The sequence below is a fragment of the Neospora caninum genome, chromosome VIIa (genome assembly GCF_000208865.1).
Source record: "Neospora caninum Liverpool complete genome, chromosome VIIa".
Taxonomy (NCBI): domain Eukaryota; phylum Apicomplexa; class Conoidasida; order Eucoccidiorida; family Sarcocystidae; genus Neospora; species Neospora caninum.
The window spans coordinates 3,427,011-3,441,412 of NC_018393.1; the positions used below are offsets into that span (position 1 = coordinate 3,427,011).

Here is a 14,402-nt window from a genome sequence, read left to right on the forward strand (position 1 = left end):
AGAGAGCGATACCTTCCCCGTCCAGCGCGCGGTAGGCGCAGCGTAGAGAAATTCACAAACGCACCGATGCATCGAGACATGAGGTAAACATTCATATTGGAACCTCCGTTCGCGAGCTAATCGTGGTACAGCTGGACGAAGAAGAATCTACCAAACCCCCCTTCATGATGGTCGAACTGATTTCACCAATAATGGGTGTAAAGTCCGCCCCCCTCCCCCCCCCGAAAAAGCGTACAAGGTTCAGAAGCAGTTCGCTATGGTGCTTTACACGCCTTCTAGAAGCGGCGGCCAACTTCGGACATTATAGTACCTGGCATAAATATATGCGTCCAGTTATGAGATCCAGACAACCAAGTTTTGTATGATTGCTGTACACCACCCGATGGGACTCCGGGGCCGTTCCCGGTCTTGAAAGAAGCATGAATGGCAAGGATGATCGTTATCTTGGCATTTTGAAGCAGGTAAGTGAGCCTTAATCTCTGCGGGCCTTGTGTCACAAGTGAAAAGTAAATGAAGTCATGGGCAATCAACTGAGGGTGTCTTCTCTTACTCGGCGTAAAATACGTACTGAATGATAATGACGCTTTTCTGTCTTATCCTATGTTGTGTCACAACCGATGCCCAGACAGAAAAGCGAGTAGCTGGAGGCGACCTTCTCGAAGCCAATGCAAAACACAGAGGACTGATGTTTTGCTGAACAGAGACACAACGCCAATCGTGCTGTCGAAGCAGTACCGTTGCGCACGCTAGCTCCAGTTGATAGGAGTCAAGTTCAAAAACGTCATTTCCAGTTTCGTTGCTTTCTCTTTCTGTGACCTCCATCGAGCACAAAAGCGGAACACTTTACTGCCATTTGCCAAACAGTCACGTTGTGCATGAAATGCTCGTGACGAAACACGGGAATGGGACAAAATTCAAGCAACATCAGCTCGTCCAGAAGTCACCAACAGCACACTTTCTTCAAGAAAAACTTCGTTTTTGAGCGACGTGACAACGAGAGCATGAAGAAGTGGGAATCGCCACGTTACCATGAAACATACACGTTCTCATGTACTCTCCGTGAAGAGTGGTAAAAAAGATTCCAGAGTTTCTCGTGGAAGAGTGTGGTCTGAATCCACATTTAATAACCTTTAACTTCAACTGTCGCCAAGTCACTTGGCCTTTGCCCAACAGAAACACAGCGGCTATTTGAGACGTCGCCCAGCACTGCGCGGCGCTCGGCTCTCTCTGCGTTACGTGCACACAGAACTAACGCGTCAGGCCGTGCTTTGCTTTCTACAAGCTGTCCGAGCCAGGACAGAGACACAGCGTGTAGAAATCTCGGAAAAAGTCTATTGCTTTCTGTCGCTGGAACAAAATCCTCAAGAGCTTTACACAAAAAACAAAACGCTTCAGATTTTTCATGGATACACACTGAACAAATATCCGTCCTTTCTATCCGGGTGGTCCTGTCCAAATTCACTCGCGCAGGCCGTTAGCCAACACCAGATCCGTCACGAGCGCGTTGTTTTCTGTCGAGACCCGATTCTCACTCTCCCGTACGTTCGTCAAAATGCATCACAGCACCAGTTCGTTCTCGTCCTTCTTCGGCCTGTCCTTGCCGAGCCGCCGTCCCCCTGCATCCTGCCTTCATGCGTTGTGGTTCCGTTGCCACGACTTTCGTCCCCAGAGAGTGGCGTCGGGACAGTCTCGCCGGCATAGTAGAACGAGGCCACGGAAGGCACAAGTTGTTGAACAGAGCACTGCTGAGGCTGCGGCGATCCTTGCTCGGCACGCACAGGATAGCCGACTGGAGATGCTGCGTACCCTTTCGGCATTGCGGTGGACGCTCGTCTTTGGTCCCCACCTCGACCCACGCTCGGGGCGGCAGCATGGGAAGCACGTACCTCGCTTAAGGCGTCCGCTGAGTTGTCGACCGACTCAGGAACCTGCATGCACATCTGGGCGCTACACACCGGCGCAGCGGCTGACCAGTGGGTGTTGCCGCCTGCATCCATAAAATAGGTTCCGCTGAACCGCGGAGGCGCGTAGTAGGGTTCGGCACCGTAGCTCGTCGCATACGCAGCGGACGGAAAGGATTCGCCTAGCATCGGTGAGTGTTGCAGATACGCGACTCCGCCGTCGTAGCTCACGTAGGTCCCCGGCACCGGGCCGGGGGCATACACGGTTGACGGATAGTCGATGCCGGGGCCAAAGTATCCAGGAAGGTGCTGCACAGCTTGCATATGGGGCGTCTGGGGAGAAGTGACGGAGTAGTAGCCGTAGGACGGCTCTTGAGAAGACCCGTTGACAGAGGAGATCTTGGTAGTGTCGCCTGCAAAGACAGCACGCGGCTCTTCCGTCTCTCCAGACGTGTAAGTGTATGTGTGGCCCACGGGCGCTCCGCCATCCGCCGCACCATAGGCCTTGTCTTGATCCACTGGGAGTCTTTGCGCCGACAGAGAGGCTTGCCAAGGGCCGTGTGAAGCGCGCATCGAGTCAGCCCGGACCGGCTGGGGCCCAGTCAGCGGCCCCCCCACAACAGCTGGAGTTGCGGTCGTGGACGCCAGTCTGCTGGGCCCGGCCACGTCTTCAGCTTTCTCCTTTTTGGTGTGGAAAAGATGCTGGTGTGGCGACGCACAATCCGGGATGACCTGACGCACAGCTTGTCCATCGCAAACGTCATCAGGCAAGGATTCTTTGGAGGACGAGGTCCGATCCTTCGTGCTTGCCTGCGGCGTCGCCTCCGAGTTTGTTCCGTGCACACTCGTATGGGAGCCCGACTGAAACATCAACACTCCCTGAGAGAGGATCGGCGGGCTCGTCTCGCTACTCGGCAGGCCATAATAGCTGCGGCTCGCCACATACTGCTCTTTATGTGAGGCAGTGTTGCCTGTACCCAGTGCGGGGGCGGCAGTCAGGGAAGAGGAAGTCACTGCTTGCCGGAGTTGCGGTCCTCTCTGAGCGTAGCTGACCGACGCGGTCGCCAGCTCGGGAAGTGGAATCCCCGACCCAGATGGCGCTCTCGATCGACAGACAGTCGAGACGCCGGAGGCAGCCCCTGTTCCCGCTAGACTGTACAGACGAGCTCCAGGGATTCCTTCCTCAGGCATCGGCGTCGACGACTGTGAACTAGTCAGCGCCGAATGCTTCGTCGAGTGCTCAGCTTGGTACATGTGCACAGTCTTGAGAATCCCTGGCCACGCAACACACAGTCCAACACAGACGGGTCAGAACCACTCGCGGATCAAGTGACCACGGATGCAGCTTCACCATTCTCGGAGCGGCGGCCAGGCGCAGATGCGTCCCTTGCGCAAGGCTTTCTTTTCTGCTTACCCGTGCTGGAAGACGACAGTCCCGCATCCTTGCTCTCGGGCCCCGTCGTCACGTACCCGTACTCGCCATGGAGACTCACGCCCGAGAAAAACGAGTCTTGACCACTGGGATCCGCAGCTGTGCTTGACGAAGTTGTCGGTGCGTTGTGGCAGTACAGGTGCTGGGATGACCCTGAGGGAACTCCGTGTTTGTTCGGAGCTACCTCGTAGGCTAAAGACACCATTTCACTGTGCGGGCTCCTCATGCTGTTGGAAACTCGCGCAGGCACGCCCAACTGATCAGCAAACAAGACGCCTGAGCCGGAGGAGGCAGAAAAAAACTCCTGGACGAGATACTGAAGCGCCTGACACACGCCGGTTAGACCTCCGCCAACGAGACATGCAGAGACAGCAGAGAGTCCGACTGTGGCGTGGAAGCAAGTGGGGGAATGGGACGAAACGACGACGGTTGGAGAGCAAGTGACAGCGCCGTCCTCTTACACGAGTAACCTTTAGGGTGAAATTCCCAAGATAAAAAACAGTCGCCTCCGCAGCAAAACAACCTCAGCAGAGAGAGGTGAGGCAGAGCGTTGGGGGGTCGGTCTGCCGTTGCCCACGAACGGCAAGACACGCCTGGCGCCTGGGTCAAAACGGCGGATTTTTTCTTGGAAAAATCCTGAACAAGAGTGCGGCAGTTCATTCGCTTTCCATTCTCCACCGAAACGCACGCTGAGGAGGTTTTCAATGCTTCCGTCCGCAAGTCGTTCCGGGAAAACACAGGACTAGCGTTGTTACGCGCCAGGGGGCGTGTGCGTCTTGCAAGTCGCGTTTTCCACGTTTCTCGCGATGACACGAGGCGCGCCGCGCAATGTCAGGAAAGGCAAGTGCGCTGCGAAGCGGCGTGAAAGGCGATCCTTCTGCCTCGAGAAACTCAGCGGAGTCGACGGGCAAAAACTCGGAACTCCGAAAGCGAGGCGGTCTCTCCAGTCTCAAAAGTCTGAAGACACGCAAAAAGAGCGAAAAAAAGTGCCACTGGCAGACGCTCAAAGTTCCCGGATTCGCTAGCTGCCGCCAGTGTTTTCATTTTCGCGCATCTCGTCCCACTCCCCGAGCACTGAACGCTGCGCGCCTCGGTGGCGGGCGATCCTTTGCTGGTTTTCTGAACGCCGTCCGCCGGTGGGTTTAGAGCGAGGAGGAAACGCTTGAGGAGTGTCCATTGTGGCGGATCTTGCTCTTCGGGCTTCGAGACAGAAAGAAGAAGGACTTGGTTTCTTCAAAAAAAGCCTCCAAAAAAAATGGTGCAAGAAGTGTCTTCGCCATCGAGACAGCCTGCCTTTCTTCGATCTCGGGCCTCGCAAAGACCGTCGGCCTATACTCGGAGACCAGCCGCTGCCTCACTCAAGACACACGCGCTCCCTCTCTTTGCCGCGCTTTGTCCCGCGCATACGCGCCACGTCGCACTGAAACCCCGAGGGGTTCTCAGTCCGTAGAGAGCAGCCCCCACCAAGACGGGCTATCCAGTCGGGGATATGCAAACGTTCTCGTGGGTTTCTTCCAAATCTTCTCCACGGGACCACCTAAGGGATATACCTCCCTGTCTTGTGGCGAATTCGTTCCTGCGCTCTGTTTGTCTTGCGCATGACTCCTGAGAGGCGCGCGAGGCTTACGACTGCCGACTAGCTACCCTTTTCCTCGCCCCGTCCGAATCGCGCACAAAGTGGGAGCGAACGAAAACGCCCATGCTCTCCTTTCTCGCATGAAACACCAAGCTTTTCTGAGTCGTAATTATCTGGAGTAGTCGCACTTTGCGACACAGTCTCCGCTGACGCTCCGAGGCCCGCCAATCTCGCATCGTCCGAGACTCTGGACAGGTGGGAATGTCTTTTGTCGATGGCGTTTCGGTCTTGACGCGTCCACGCGCCGTTGTTCGTCTAACATCTGTGGCCTGTTCTCTCCGTTTACTCGAGACTTTCTTGTAACAAGTCCTTGCGCCAGGAGTTTACGGTTGTGCCCGGGGACAGAGGGGATCAAGTCACAAACGGAGACGTGACCGAAACGAAGCCGTCTTCGCGCCAAAGCATGCCTCCCGAGACTCTTTCCCGTGCAATAAAACTGCTTAGTCCTGTCCCATTCGAGAGGCCGATCTGCTACGCGCCTCGGACCTTTCTTTCTCCTGCAGTTGTCGCATCCGGAAGCGCGATCTGAAGACTCGGTTGCGTCTTTCATTCTCTTCTTCAACTCTCTTCTTCTCTCCCGCGCCTCTCTATCTGCCTCGCCCCGTCACTATGTGGGCGAGCACACAGACTACGTCGCCGACACGGCAGCGCTCTCACCCGTCGTTTTCTCTTTCGCCCTCGATGGCCAGCAGACGAGGGGACTTCCTTTGGCGGCACGGACCTCGCGGAGACCAAGAGGAGTGCTTGCTGCCGTCGCGTCGAGACAGGCTCCGTCGGTGCGGCTCGTCCTCTCGCGTCGCCGCTCGGTTCCGACCACGTGCAAGTTCTCGAGAAGCTGCGTTCCTGCCGCTGACGCCGTCAGCAAGTTTCTCTGAAGACGACGGTTCTGGGGCGCAGCCGTTTTGGGCTTCCTTCTCTTCTCCGCTGTCTCCGACTCAGACTTCCGCCGCCCTCTCGCAGAAGGACCGCGTAGAGTCCGCTGTCCTCGACGTCATAAGCCAGGCGGCAGGGAAGGCCGTCCAGCAGGCTCTGGCCAACCACTATTCGACGGCGAAGCAGGGATCGGAAGGTCGAGACGCAGAGCCCGTCACGGAGGCGATGGTCAGAATCATGCCCGGGAACATCGGGATCCGAGCGGAGGCAACAGGCGGCGTAGAGGCGGAAGACCGTCTCCTGTCTCTTCCGCCTTTGACATGTCGCTTCGCCATTGACAGAGATTCGAACGATCCGGCGGGCAAACCGAAAATCCGGCATGTCGCCACGGAGTTAGCTCCAGAGGCACCGGAAGGGGGTCCAGAGGAGCGTCAAAGCAGCATCTCCACTCGGTGCACAATCACTCCGACACCGTCGCTGGAGAATCTTTCTTCGTTTTCAACTCCCGCACAGACTGCCCGACACAGGCATTCGCTGCCGGTTCTTTATGCTCCCGCCGGCCCTCTCCCCGTTCTCTATCCCGTGTCTGCGGGCTTCTCTCCTAGCGCTTCGGCCTCCCTCACAGGACTACCCAAGTACACGGATTTCCCTTCCGCACGCTTCCGTTCTCTCTGCCGGTCGGCAGCCTTGCTAGACGGAAACCGTTTCAAAGAACAGAGGAAGGAACTCTCGCGAAGCGGAATGCGCGGCGTGTCGGCAGTGGACGAGAAAGGGATCGACGGCATCCTCTCACAGACGTCGCTATCGGCAACACCACGCGAAGGTGAAGCCGAACAGAGACTGGACGAAACGGGCCTGCGACGGGGTGTATCCACTGCAGAGAGGCTCGAGCTGAGGAAATTGCTCAAAGGCGTCGTCAAACTCTGGAGCACAAAGAAGCAATATGACGTACGTTCCTGCAGAGAAGAAGATTCGTCTTCGAAGCCCTTCGTCTGGAGATGAATCCAGGCTGCAAAGAGCTGCGGTAGAACTGTCGCTGAAGAACGACACGATTCGGGTCCCCTCTGTCGACACCGCGTTTGACGGGGCCTGAGGTGTGCACTGTGCTAGCCAAGTGGCGCATGCGGAGAGCTTTTCACCGGGCTCAAAATCTGTACCCCACAACTCGAGCGTCCACTTAGAAACAGTGTGGTGTCCTCCGGCAGAGACGCCATCTGTCTTTTCCACCTGAACGGAAGGCGAAGATGGCGCGTTTCCGAGGGGGGGGGTGGTGGTCAGTGGGAGTGAGCCTGCTTTCCCCCTCTTCTGATCGACTTCATCCGCTCGAGCGATGTTTCATCTTTCCGTTTGTTTTCCCCTTTTTCTCTGCGCAGAATGCAGTGGATCGGCTCAAGGAGTGGGCTCGAGATCGCTACCTAGCGTCCGGTCAGCTTCCCGACCGCACACAGCTGGTCACAGAAGTGCCAGGTGTACGGTCACAATGTTGTCACTTGAAACTGTCAGTGAAACAGCAAGCGAAGAGCCTCCGACAGCAAATGATGGCTGTGCTGCCTGCCGAGGCAAGCGTTTTCTCCTCCGCGGTAAGTCCGTGCGGTATGTGCCTCAATCCTCCTGTTTGCGTCGCCACGTTCAAAGAAAATTCGTTCCAGTCGATCCTAGAGGTTCACTGGGAGCACAGATTCGATCGCCGAATCAGCTGGCCATCGGGTCGGCGGAGCGCCATGGCGAAGAGGCGGCTTCTGCGCCGACGCGAAAGAATGCAGTCTTCTTTTGGCGTATGCAGATCAAAGGAATAAGACTTCCTACGGTAGAAACTGTAGTTTACCAGTCATATCGGAGGGCGCCTTACGATGCTGGAAACGAATCTGTCGCTGCGACTGTCTGAGTGGAAGCGACTCCGAAGACGCCCCCCCTCTCGTCCAGCGTTTTGTCGGCGTAGGTCTCCTGGGAAGATCTTTGCCGTTCCAGAGTCGGCCGCTCGCTCGTGTGAAGGACTTCTGGCTTCAACTCCCGTGGCGCTGCGGGCGCGACGAGGTCTCGAACTCCAACACATGACGCGTGGCTGGGGTCGCCAGTGTGTCTTGCGTGTGTCGACTCTGTCGCCTTCGCCGGTCTGTACCACTCGGAGGTGTTCCGTACGCTTGTGTTTCGGCTGTTCTTTTCCCGTCTGTTTTTCCCACAATAGGAAGACGCGGCCGTCCCTACCAAGAAACCTGCGGTCACCCATAGCCGAAAGACCAGGGCTAGGGAGAAGGAAGGACATGCATGCCTTACGATCGGAGAGAAGCTAGAGCGGATCGAGCACTTGCTGGGGACCATCGAGCGCGCGCTACCGCCTCAGGTGTGGAGGGGGAACCCGAAACGCGCTTAATGCGGGGACGACGGAACCACGCTTTCTTCCAGGCTGGACTCTGGAGAATAACTCGCTGACGCAGTTGCGCAGAGGGGCGTAGCTTCACTGCCGAACTGAAGGTCATGCGAAAAGACAAGTGGAAAGCCATGCGGGGGAGAGAGGGCCTCCTCATAAAGTCCACACGTTTACGCGACGCAAATACAAAGCCGCGTCCGATTCCACAATAGACGAAATTCGCAATCCCTTGGGAACGGTCCCCGCGTATGCCCCAACATGTACGGATATATATATATATATATATATATATATATATATTATTATATATACATGCAAGGCCAACCGTGTGGAACATGTTCTTTGGGGTAATTCCAGGTCTCTGTATGAACGCTGTTCTATTGGGCGCCGCCGGTCACGTTCGCTTCTTCTCTCCGTTTGCGCCAGGCCGATATTTGAGTGAATACTCGCCTATGGAGAAAGAGTGCGGTGCGTTCTCCTGACGCTCTCTGCAGGACCCGGAAGGCCCGAATCGTTCTGGGTGGTTGGGCGAACAAGAGCCCATGGACGAGGCCGTCATGCTTCGGCGTCTGCTCGGCACCTTTGTAAGTTTTTTTTTGTCGTCTCGGCAGGAACGTGTGCTGTCTCGCCCGGCACTGTTCGTCTCTTTGTCGCGTGATGTGCTTTACTGTGCGCTGTGAGGCCTATTCCGCCTCCACTCGCGGCGGTTTCCTCGAGTCGGGTGGAGCCGGAGAACTGCAGGCTGCTGTTTTGGGCGCAGGCCTCTGTCCCTGGGGCTCCTTGGGAAGCAGAGAGTCTTGATGGAGACTCTTCTTTTCTTTGCTGTCCTTCTCCAGAGACAAGTTAGGGCCGTCCAAAGCCAGCTCACGACTCTCTTGCGCAACCAAGGCAAGTGCGTATCTGCTAAAGAGCTCCTCCACGGAGACTGTCGCTCTGCTGCGTCGAGCACCGCTGGGAGAAGAGACTCGACTGCGCCAGAGACGCCTGACGGGAAAGACGAGACCGATCATGCCGAGGAGAACGGCGGGAGGGGGGTCTCGAGAGAAAACGGCGAGGGCGAGAGACATTTCTCAGCCGAACAGGCAGAAGTAAAGACTCTTCCCGCCTCTCCTGGACCCAAGGTGGCCAGTACAGCCGTTACTCCCCTCCTCAGAAAGGTATGCTCCGACTGAAAAGCTTTTTAAACACAAGTTCTTCTCTTTTCGTTTTGGCCCCAGTCTCTCGTTTTCCGGTTTTGCGTCATTCGTCCTCCTACAGTCGTTCCGGTTTCCTTGCTCGAGATGCGTTATCGTTGCTCTCTGTGTATTCGTTTTTCCTTGTGCTGACGCGAGTTTGCTTCCCCTCCCCTCTAGACCGATCTTTTTCCTCTGTCTTTCTTTCGCATGCGATTCGCGAAGTTTCTCGCCCGTTCTTCGCTTCACCGACGTCTGGCTGGGATCAGCGCATGTGCGGTTTCTCTCTTTTGTTCCGCTGTCGCCTCGCATCTTCGCACCTTCGCGCCTGTATTCTGTCTCGGCGTCGCTTCTTCGCTTCTTTCCCGACTGTCACCTGGGTCTGCCTTGTCGCCCCGCCGGTTCCGCGTCCGCAGAAACTCGTGGAGATGACGGCGCAACGCGACCGGCTGGAGGACCGTCTCTCAGCCGTTGTGGGGCTTCATCAAAAGCAGCAAGAGCTGCTGGTCGACCTCGCGAAAGAAAATGAAAAACATCTCTCCGAGCTCCTGACCTTGCGCGGCTCCCACCGGATTTTCGGCTGCGTTTACACTCCGAATCGCGAGGCAAGCACTGCAAGAAGCTGGTACCTGCCAGAAGACGAGGAGGATCCGGAGGAGGCTGCCGAGAGCGCAGAGACAGCAGACACAGACACAGCTTCTCGCTTCGCGTTGTTTGAGCGTCTCGAGTCCCAGGCGGCTCACGAGCTTGAGGCGCGGAGACGCCCGCCAGAGGCAGGTGGAGACGCGTGCCCCAACAGGGAGGCTGAGATGCGACTTTCGGTCGTAAAGGCGTTCCTGGCTCGACGTTCAAATCCTCTCTTGAGTCTCCTTCCGGGAGGCTCGCGGGTGCTGCTCGAGCCTGGGTCGCGGCGACAGAGAAGAACTGGGGCCTTCGAATTCGACCGCGTCTATCCGGCAGGCACCCCCGTTGGGAACCTCTTTCAAGGCTTCGCCGATCTCATTCAAAACTGCGTAGGCGACGGCGTTAATTTGTAAGTCCTCACTGGGGCGGTGAGAAGCCTGACGGTTTAACCCGAGGCAGTCCGCTCGTCCCCGTTTCTGCGCTCCCCAGTGTAGCCACGCCTCAACCTCGCCCTCCTCTGCGTTTCCGATTTCGCGCCCGTCGATCTCCCGTTGCACGAACCCGCTGACGGAGTTCACGGTCGCTGTCGTCTCTTTCGGTTCTCTGCGTGGTTTTGTCTTTTCGGAACGGCATCTTTCCTTCAGAGAATTCCACGGTTTTCTCTCTGGTCTCTCCGGACACCGCGTCGGATGACAGCTGGGTGCTCTCCCCTGTATGCAGATATGTGTTTCCGCCTGCGCTGCTCGAATCTGCTTCTAGATCGCGCCTCTCCAGTTCCTTCCGCGAGAGTGTCCCTCCCCGTGGTTCAGCTGTCTCCGCTCCCCCTTTCTCTCTGGTCTCGGCTTCCCGCATGCAGCTGTTTGGTCGCTGTCGGTCCCCGGACTCCAGAGAAGACGGCGCTTCTCTTTGGGCGCCCGCCCTCGTCGTCTGGTCCCAACTGTTCGCGCTCTCCGTCTCCTTCCGCGTCGCCCCGCGAGTCAAGCGATATTGGCGTAGCGCAGTTGCTCTCTCGATTTGTGTTTGACGAGCTAGAGAAAGTCTGTCTGAAATGGGCGCCACAGAGAGAAGGAGAGAAGAGGAGCCTTGCTGACAGGCCGTCGCGGTTGACCTCTCCTCTCCCGGCTTCCAAGGCAAACGACGGAGGGAAAAGAAGAGAGAAGAAGGGAGCGCAGAATCTCCCTCAGTTCTCCGTCTCTGTGAGCTCCTTGGAGGTCATACGGGAAAAGATGAAAGACAATCTCGTGGGCGACAAGAGGCTCGCGAAGCAGCTGGACGTTCGAAGAGATACACGCACAGGTGAACAGGCGAAAGCAGAGCGGTTTGGTTCCTCCTCGTTACGGTCCCTCTCGCCACTTTTGAGTGTTTTTGAGTCAGCCTTTGCCCCCAGTTATTTATTAGCTTTATGCTCTCGCCTTTTTTTCATCTTATGTCTTGCGCGACTTTCCGTCTTCCCTCGCTCTCACTCCGCTCAGTCGCCCCCTCTCTTCGCTGGTTTCCCGCTTCTGGTCCTTGCCTTCGCTCTCTGTCTGCTTCCGGCCCTTACGCAACTCGTCCTTCTTTCTTTCTCTCCTTGCCAGCTCTTCTCTGGCGACCGTTCGCTTCTTTCTTTCTCTCCTTGCCAGCTCTTCTCTGGCGACCGTTCGCTTCTTTCTTTCTCTCCTTGCCAGCTCTTCTCTGGCGACCGTTCGCTTCTTTCTTTCTCTCCTTGCCAGCTCTTCTCTGGCGACCGTTCGCTTCTTTCTTTCTCTCCTTGCCAGCTCTTCTCTGGCGACCGTTCGCTTCTTTCTTTCTCTCCTTGCCAGCTCTTCTCTGGCGACCGTTCGCTTCTTTCTTTCTCTCCTTGCCAGCTCTTCTCTGGCGACCGTTCGCTTCTTTCTTTCTCTCCTTGCCAGCTCTTCTCTGGCGACCGTTCGCTTCTTTCTTTCTCTCCTTGCCAGCTCTTCTCTGGCGACCGTTCGCTTCTTTCTTTCTCTCCTTGCCAGCTCTTCTCTGGCGACCGTTCGCTTCTTTCTTTCTCTCCTTGCCAGCTCTTCTCTGGCGACCGTTCGCTTCTTTCTTTCTCTCCTTGCCAGCTCTTCTCTGGCGACCGTTCGCTTCTTTCTTTCTCTCCTTGCCAGCTCTTCTCTGGCGACCGTTCGCTTCTTTCTTTCTCTCCTTGCCAGCTCTTCTCTGGCGACCGTTCGCTTCTTTCTTTCTCTCCTTGCCAGCTCTTCTCTGGCGACCGTTCGCTTCTTTCTTTCTCTCCTTGCCAGCTCTTCTCTGGCGACCGTTCGCTTCTTTCTTTCTCTCCTTGCCAGCTCTTCTCTGGCGACCGTTCGCTTCTTTCTTTCTCTCCTTGCCAGCTCTTCTCTGGCGACCGTTCGCTTCTTTCTTTCTCTCCTTGCCAGCTCTTCTCTGGCGACCGTTCGCTTCTTTCTTTCTCTCCTTGCCAGCTCTTCTCTGGCGACCGTTCGCTTCTTTCTTTCTCTCCTTGCCAGCTCTTCTCTGGCGACCGTTCGCTTCTTTCTTTCTCTCCTTGCCAGCTCTTCTCTGGCGACCGTTCGCTTCTTTCTTTCTCTCCTTGCCAGCTCTTCTCTGGCGACCGTTCGCTTCTTTCTTGCCTCGACTTTTCTGCGGTTTGCACCGGTTCTTTTCCATTCGTGGTCACAGGCGAAGTCAAGATTCTAAACCTCACGACTCGGGCTACTCCCACGTGCGTATCTCTCCTTCAAGCTATCAGCGAGGCCTCTTCCTCGTTTTCGTCTTTTGCTCGCGAGGGAGGCATCGAAAAGAACTCGTCTTCTCTCCTCTTCATTCACACGGAAATCGTGAATCCGATTACCGGGGAAATGAAGAGGGGAAAGATTGCTTTGGCAGATATCCCTTCTTCGTTCTCTCTCTCTCTTCCACCAGACGTAAGGCCTGCCTTCGACCTGGCGGGTAGACGACACGAGTGCATAGCGCTGAGTCGGCGCTCTTCTCTACTTTCCCCTTCTCGTTCCTTCTCATCTCGCTCCCTCTCCTGTGCGCAAGAGCTCGACGACGATGGAGTCGATCTAGCATTGAAGGTGACGTTCAGCGCCATCAAGGAAATCTTTCTCGGTAAGAACTGACGACGCGTGCGGGAAAAGCGTGATGTTCGGTCCGAGGGCAGCAGCTCGTGTTCCCTGATCGACGCTTGGTGCGAAAACTCAACACAGAAATGTTTTTTCTGCTTCCTAGAGAAAGCGAGAGCGAAGTTGGTCCCTGCGCTTTCTTCCGTCCGCTCCTTTCTGCCGGATTCCTGTCAGAGGAGACAACGCGAAGGCGCCTTTTGGGGTGTTCCCGTATGTTTCGACTGTTTCGTCTCTTTGTTTCCCTGTGTTCTGCAGCTGAACGATGGAAGATCTCTCAACGCTGCCCGACCTGTCGCTCGCTCGCTTCTTCCTCCGCGGAGAGCGAAGCAAGCGAGCGAGGCAGATGCACAGCGACGGAAAGGATGGAGTCCATGAAAGGCCTTTACCGGTCGACTCGCCTAACTCAGGTGCTAGAAGACTGTTTGAGTCCGACTCTCTCTCGTGCGCTTCTTCTCTTTTGCCTTCCTGCCTCCGGTTCGCGTCTCACGAGCAAAGAGGATTGAGGGAAAACTCGCGTGTCCAACACGGTCGGAGCAGAGAAGCAAAGGGCCGAATGTTTCTTTGCACCTTTTCTCTCGTCGCTCCGTTTCCTTACGCACGGGAGAAAATGGACGTTTCCGATTCGCCGGTTTGCCCTCACAGTGAACGGCCGACGAAGAATCAGGGTGCGGAACGAATCCTTTTCTCGAGTTCCTCCGTCGCTGAAGCATGTTCTGTGGAGATGCCTCGGCTGCTGTTGATGAGAGACTGGGGAACGATTTCGTGTGTGCGGGATGGGAAAGAATCATACTTTTTCGGCTCTTAACCTCTTGGAGATGCCTTCGGATGTGGACTAACACGATGGCGAGCACAAGGCTCCTGGCGGGGTCTTCCCGTGTCTGAAGCAACCGTCTCCACAAATGTATACCTATCCAGCACGGTAGCACTTGTAGCACTTTGCTGCGCGACATCTCCGTTGCGGATGCAGCTGCCGTCAGGGGATAAATCAGAGAACACCCCGAGAGAAGTCGGAGAATACCCGAACGAACATATATATCTATATATATATCAAGCGTATGCGGGCGGCAGGAGCGGTGACCCGCTCGCATATAAGCTGACCCTCCACCAACTATCTCTGAAGAGATATCTGAACAAACGGGTCGTAGAAGCGGTTTCAGGCATTCCTTTCCCGCACAAAGCGTCATTTTGTTTGTCTAAATATATACATACACGTAGATGTCATATGCAGAGTCCCACATTTCAACGACTGCTTTACCTCCATACGAGGCTGATGGTTCGAAATCACCCCGTGGCCGGCTGCG

At 56.0% G+C, this 14,402-nt stretch overlaps 3 protein-coding genes across 3 annotated transcripts; 1 reads left to right on the forward strand and 2 right to left on the reverse strand.

Moving 5' to 3' along the window:
- Positions 1-1,547: 1,547 nt before the first annotated feature.
- On the reverse strand, positions 1,548-3,538 carry NCLIV_023160 (Proteophosphoglycan 5, related; the record flags this gene model as incomplete). Its single annotated transcript, XM_003882511.1, has 2 exons — positions 1,548-3,175; positions 3,316-3,538. 2 exons carry the CDS (start codon positions 3,536-3,538, stop codon positions 1,548-1,550), a joined length of 1,851 nt encoding a protein of 616 aa, XP_003882560.1.
- A 2,112-nt stretch (positions 3,539-5,650) lies between these two features.
- On the forward strand, positions 5,651-10,699 carry NCLIV_023170 (putative kinesin motor domain-containing protein; the record flags this gene model as incomplete). Its single annotated transcript, XM_003882512.1, has 7 exons — positions 5,651-6,790; positions 7,216-7,422; positions 8,028-8,183; positions 8,705-8,794; positions 9,047-9,367; positions 9,799-10,415; positions 10,651-10,699. The coding sequence occupies 7 exons, from the start codon at positions 5,651-5,653 to the stop codon at positions 10,697-10,699; spliced, it is 2,580 nt and encodes an 859-aa protein (XP_003882561.1).
- An 846-nt stretch (positions 10,700-11,545) lies between these two features.
- NCLIV_023180 (200 kDa antigen p200, related) lies at positions 11,546-12,643 on the reverse strand (the record flags this gene model as incomplete). Its single annotated transcript, XM_003882513.1, has 1 exon — positions 11,546-12,643. One exon carries the CDS (start codon positions 12,641-12,643, stop codon positions 11,546-11,548), a length of 1,098 nt encoding a protein of 365 aa, XP_003882562.1.
- Between the last annotated feature and the right edge of the window lie 1,759 nt (positions 12,644-14,402).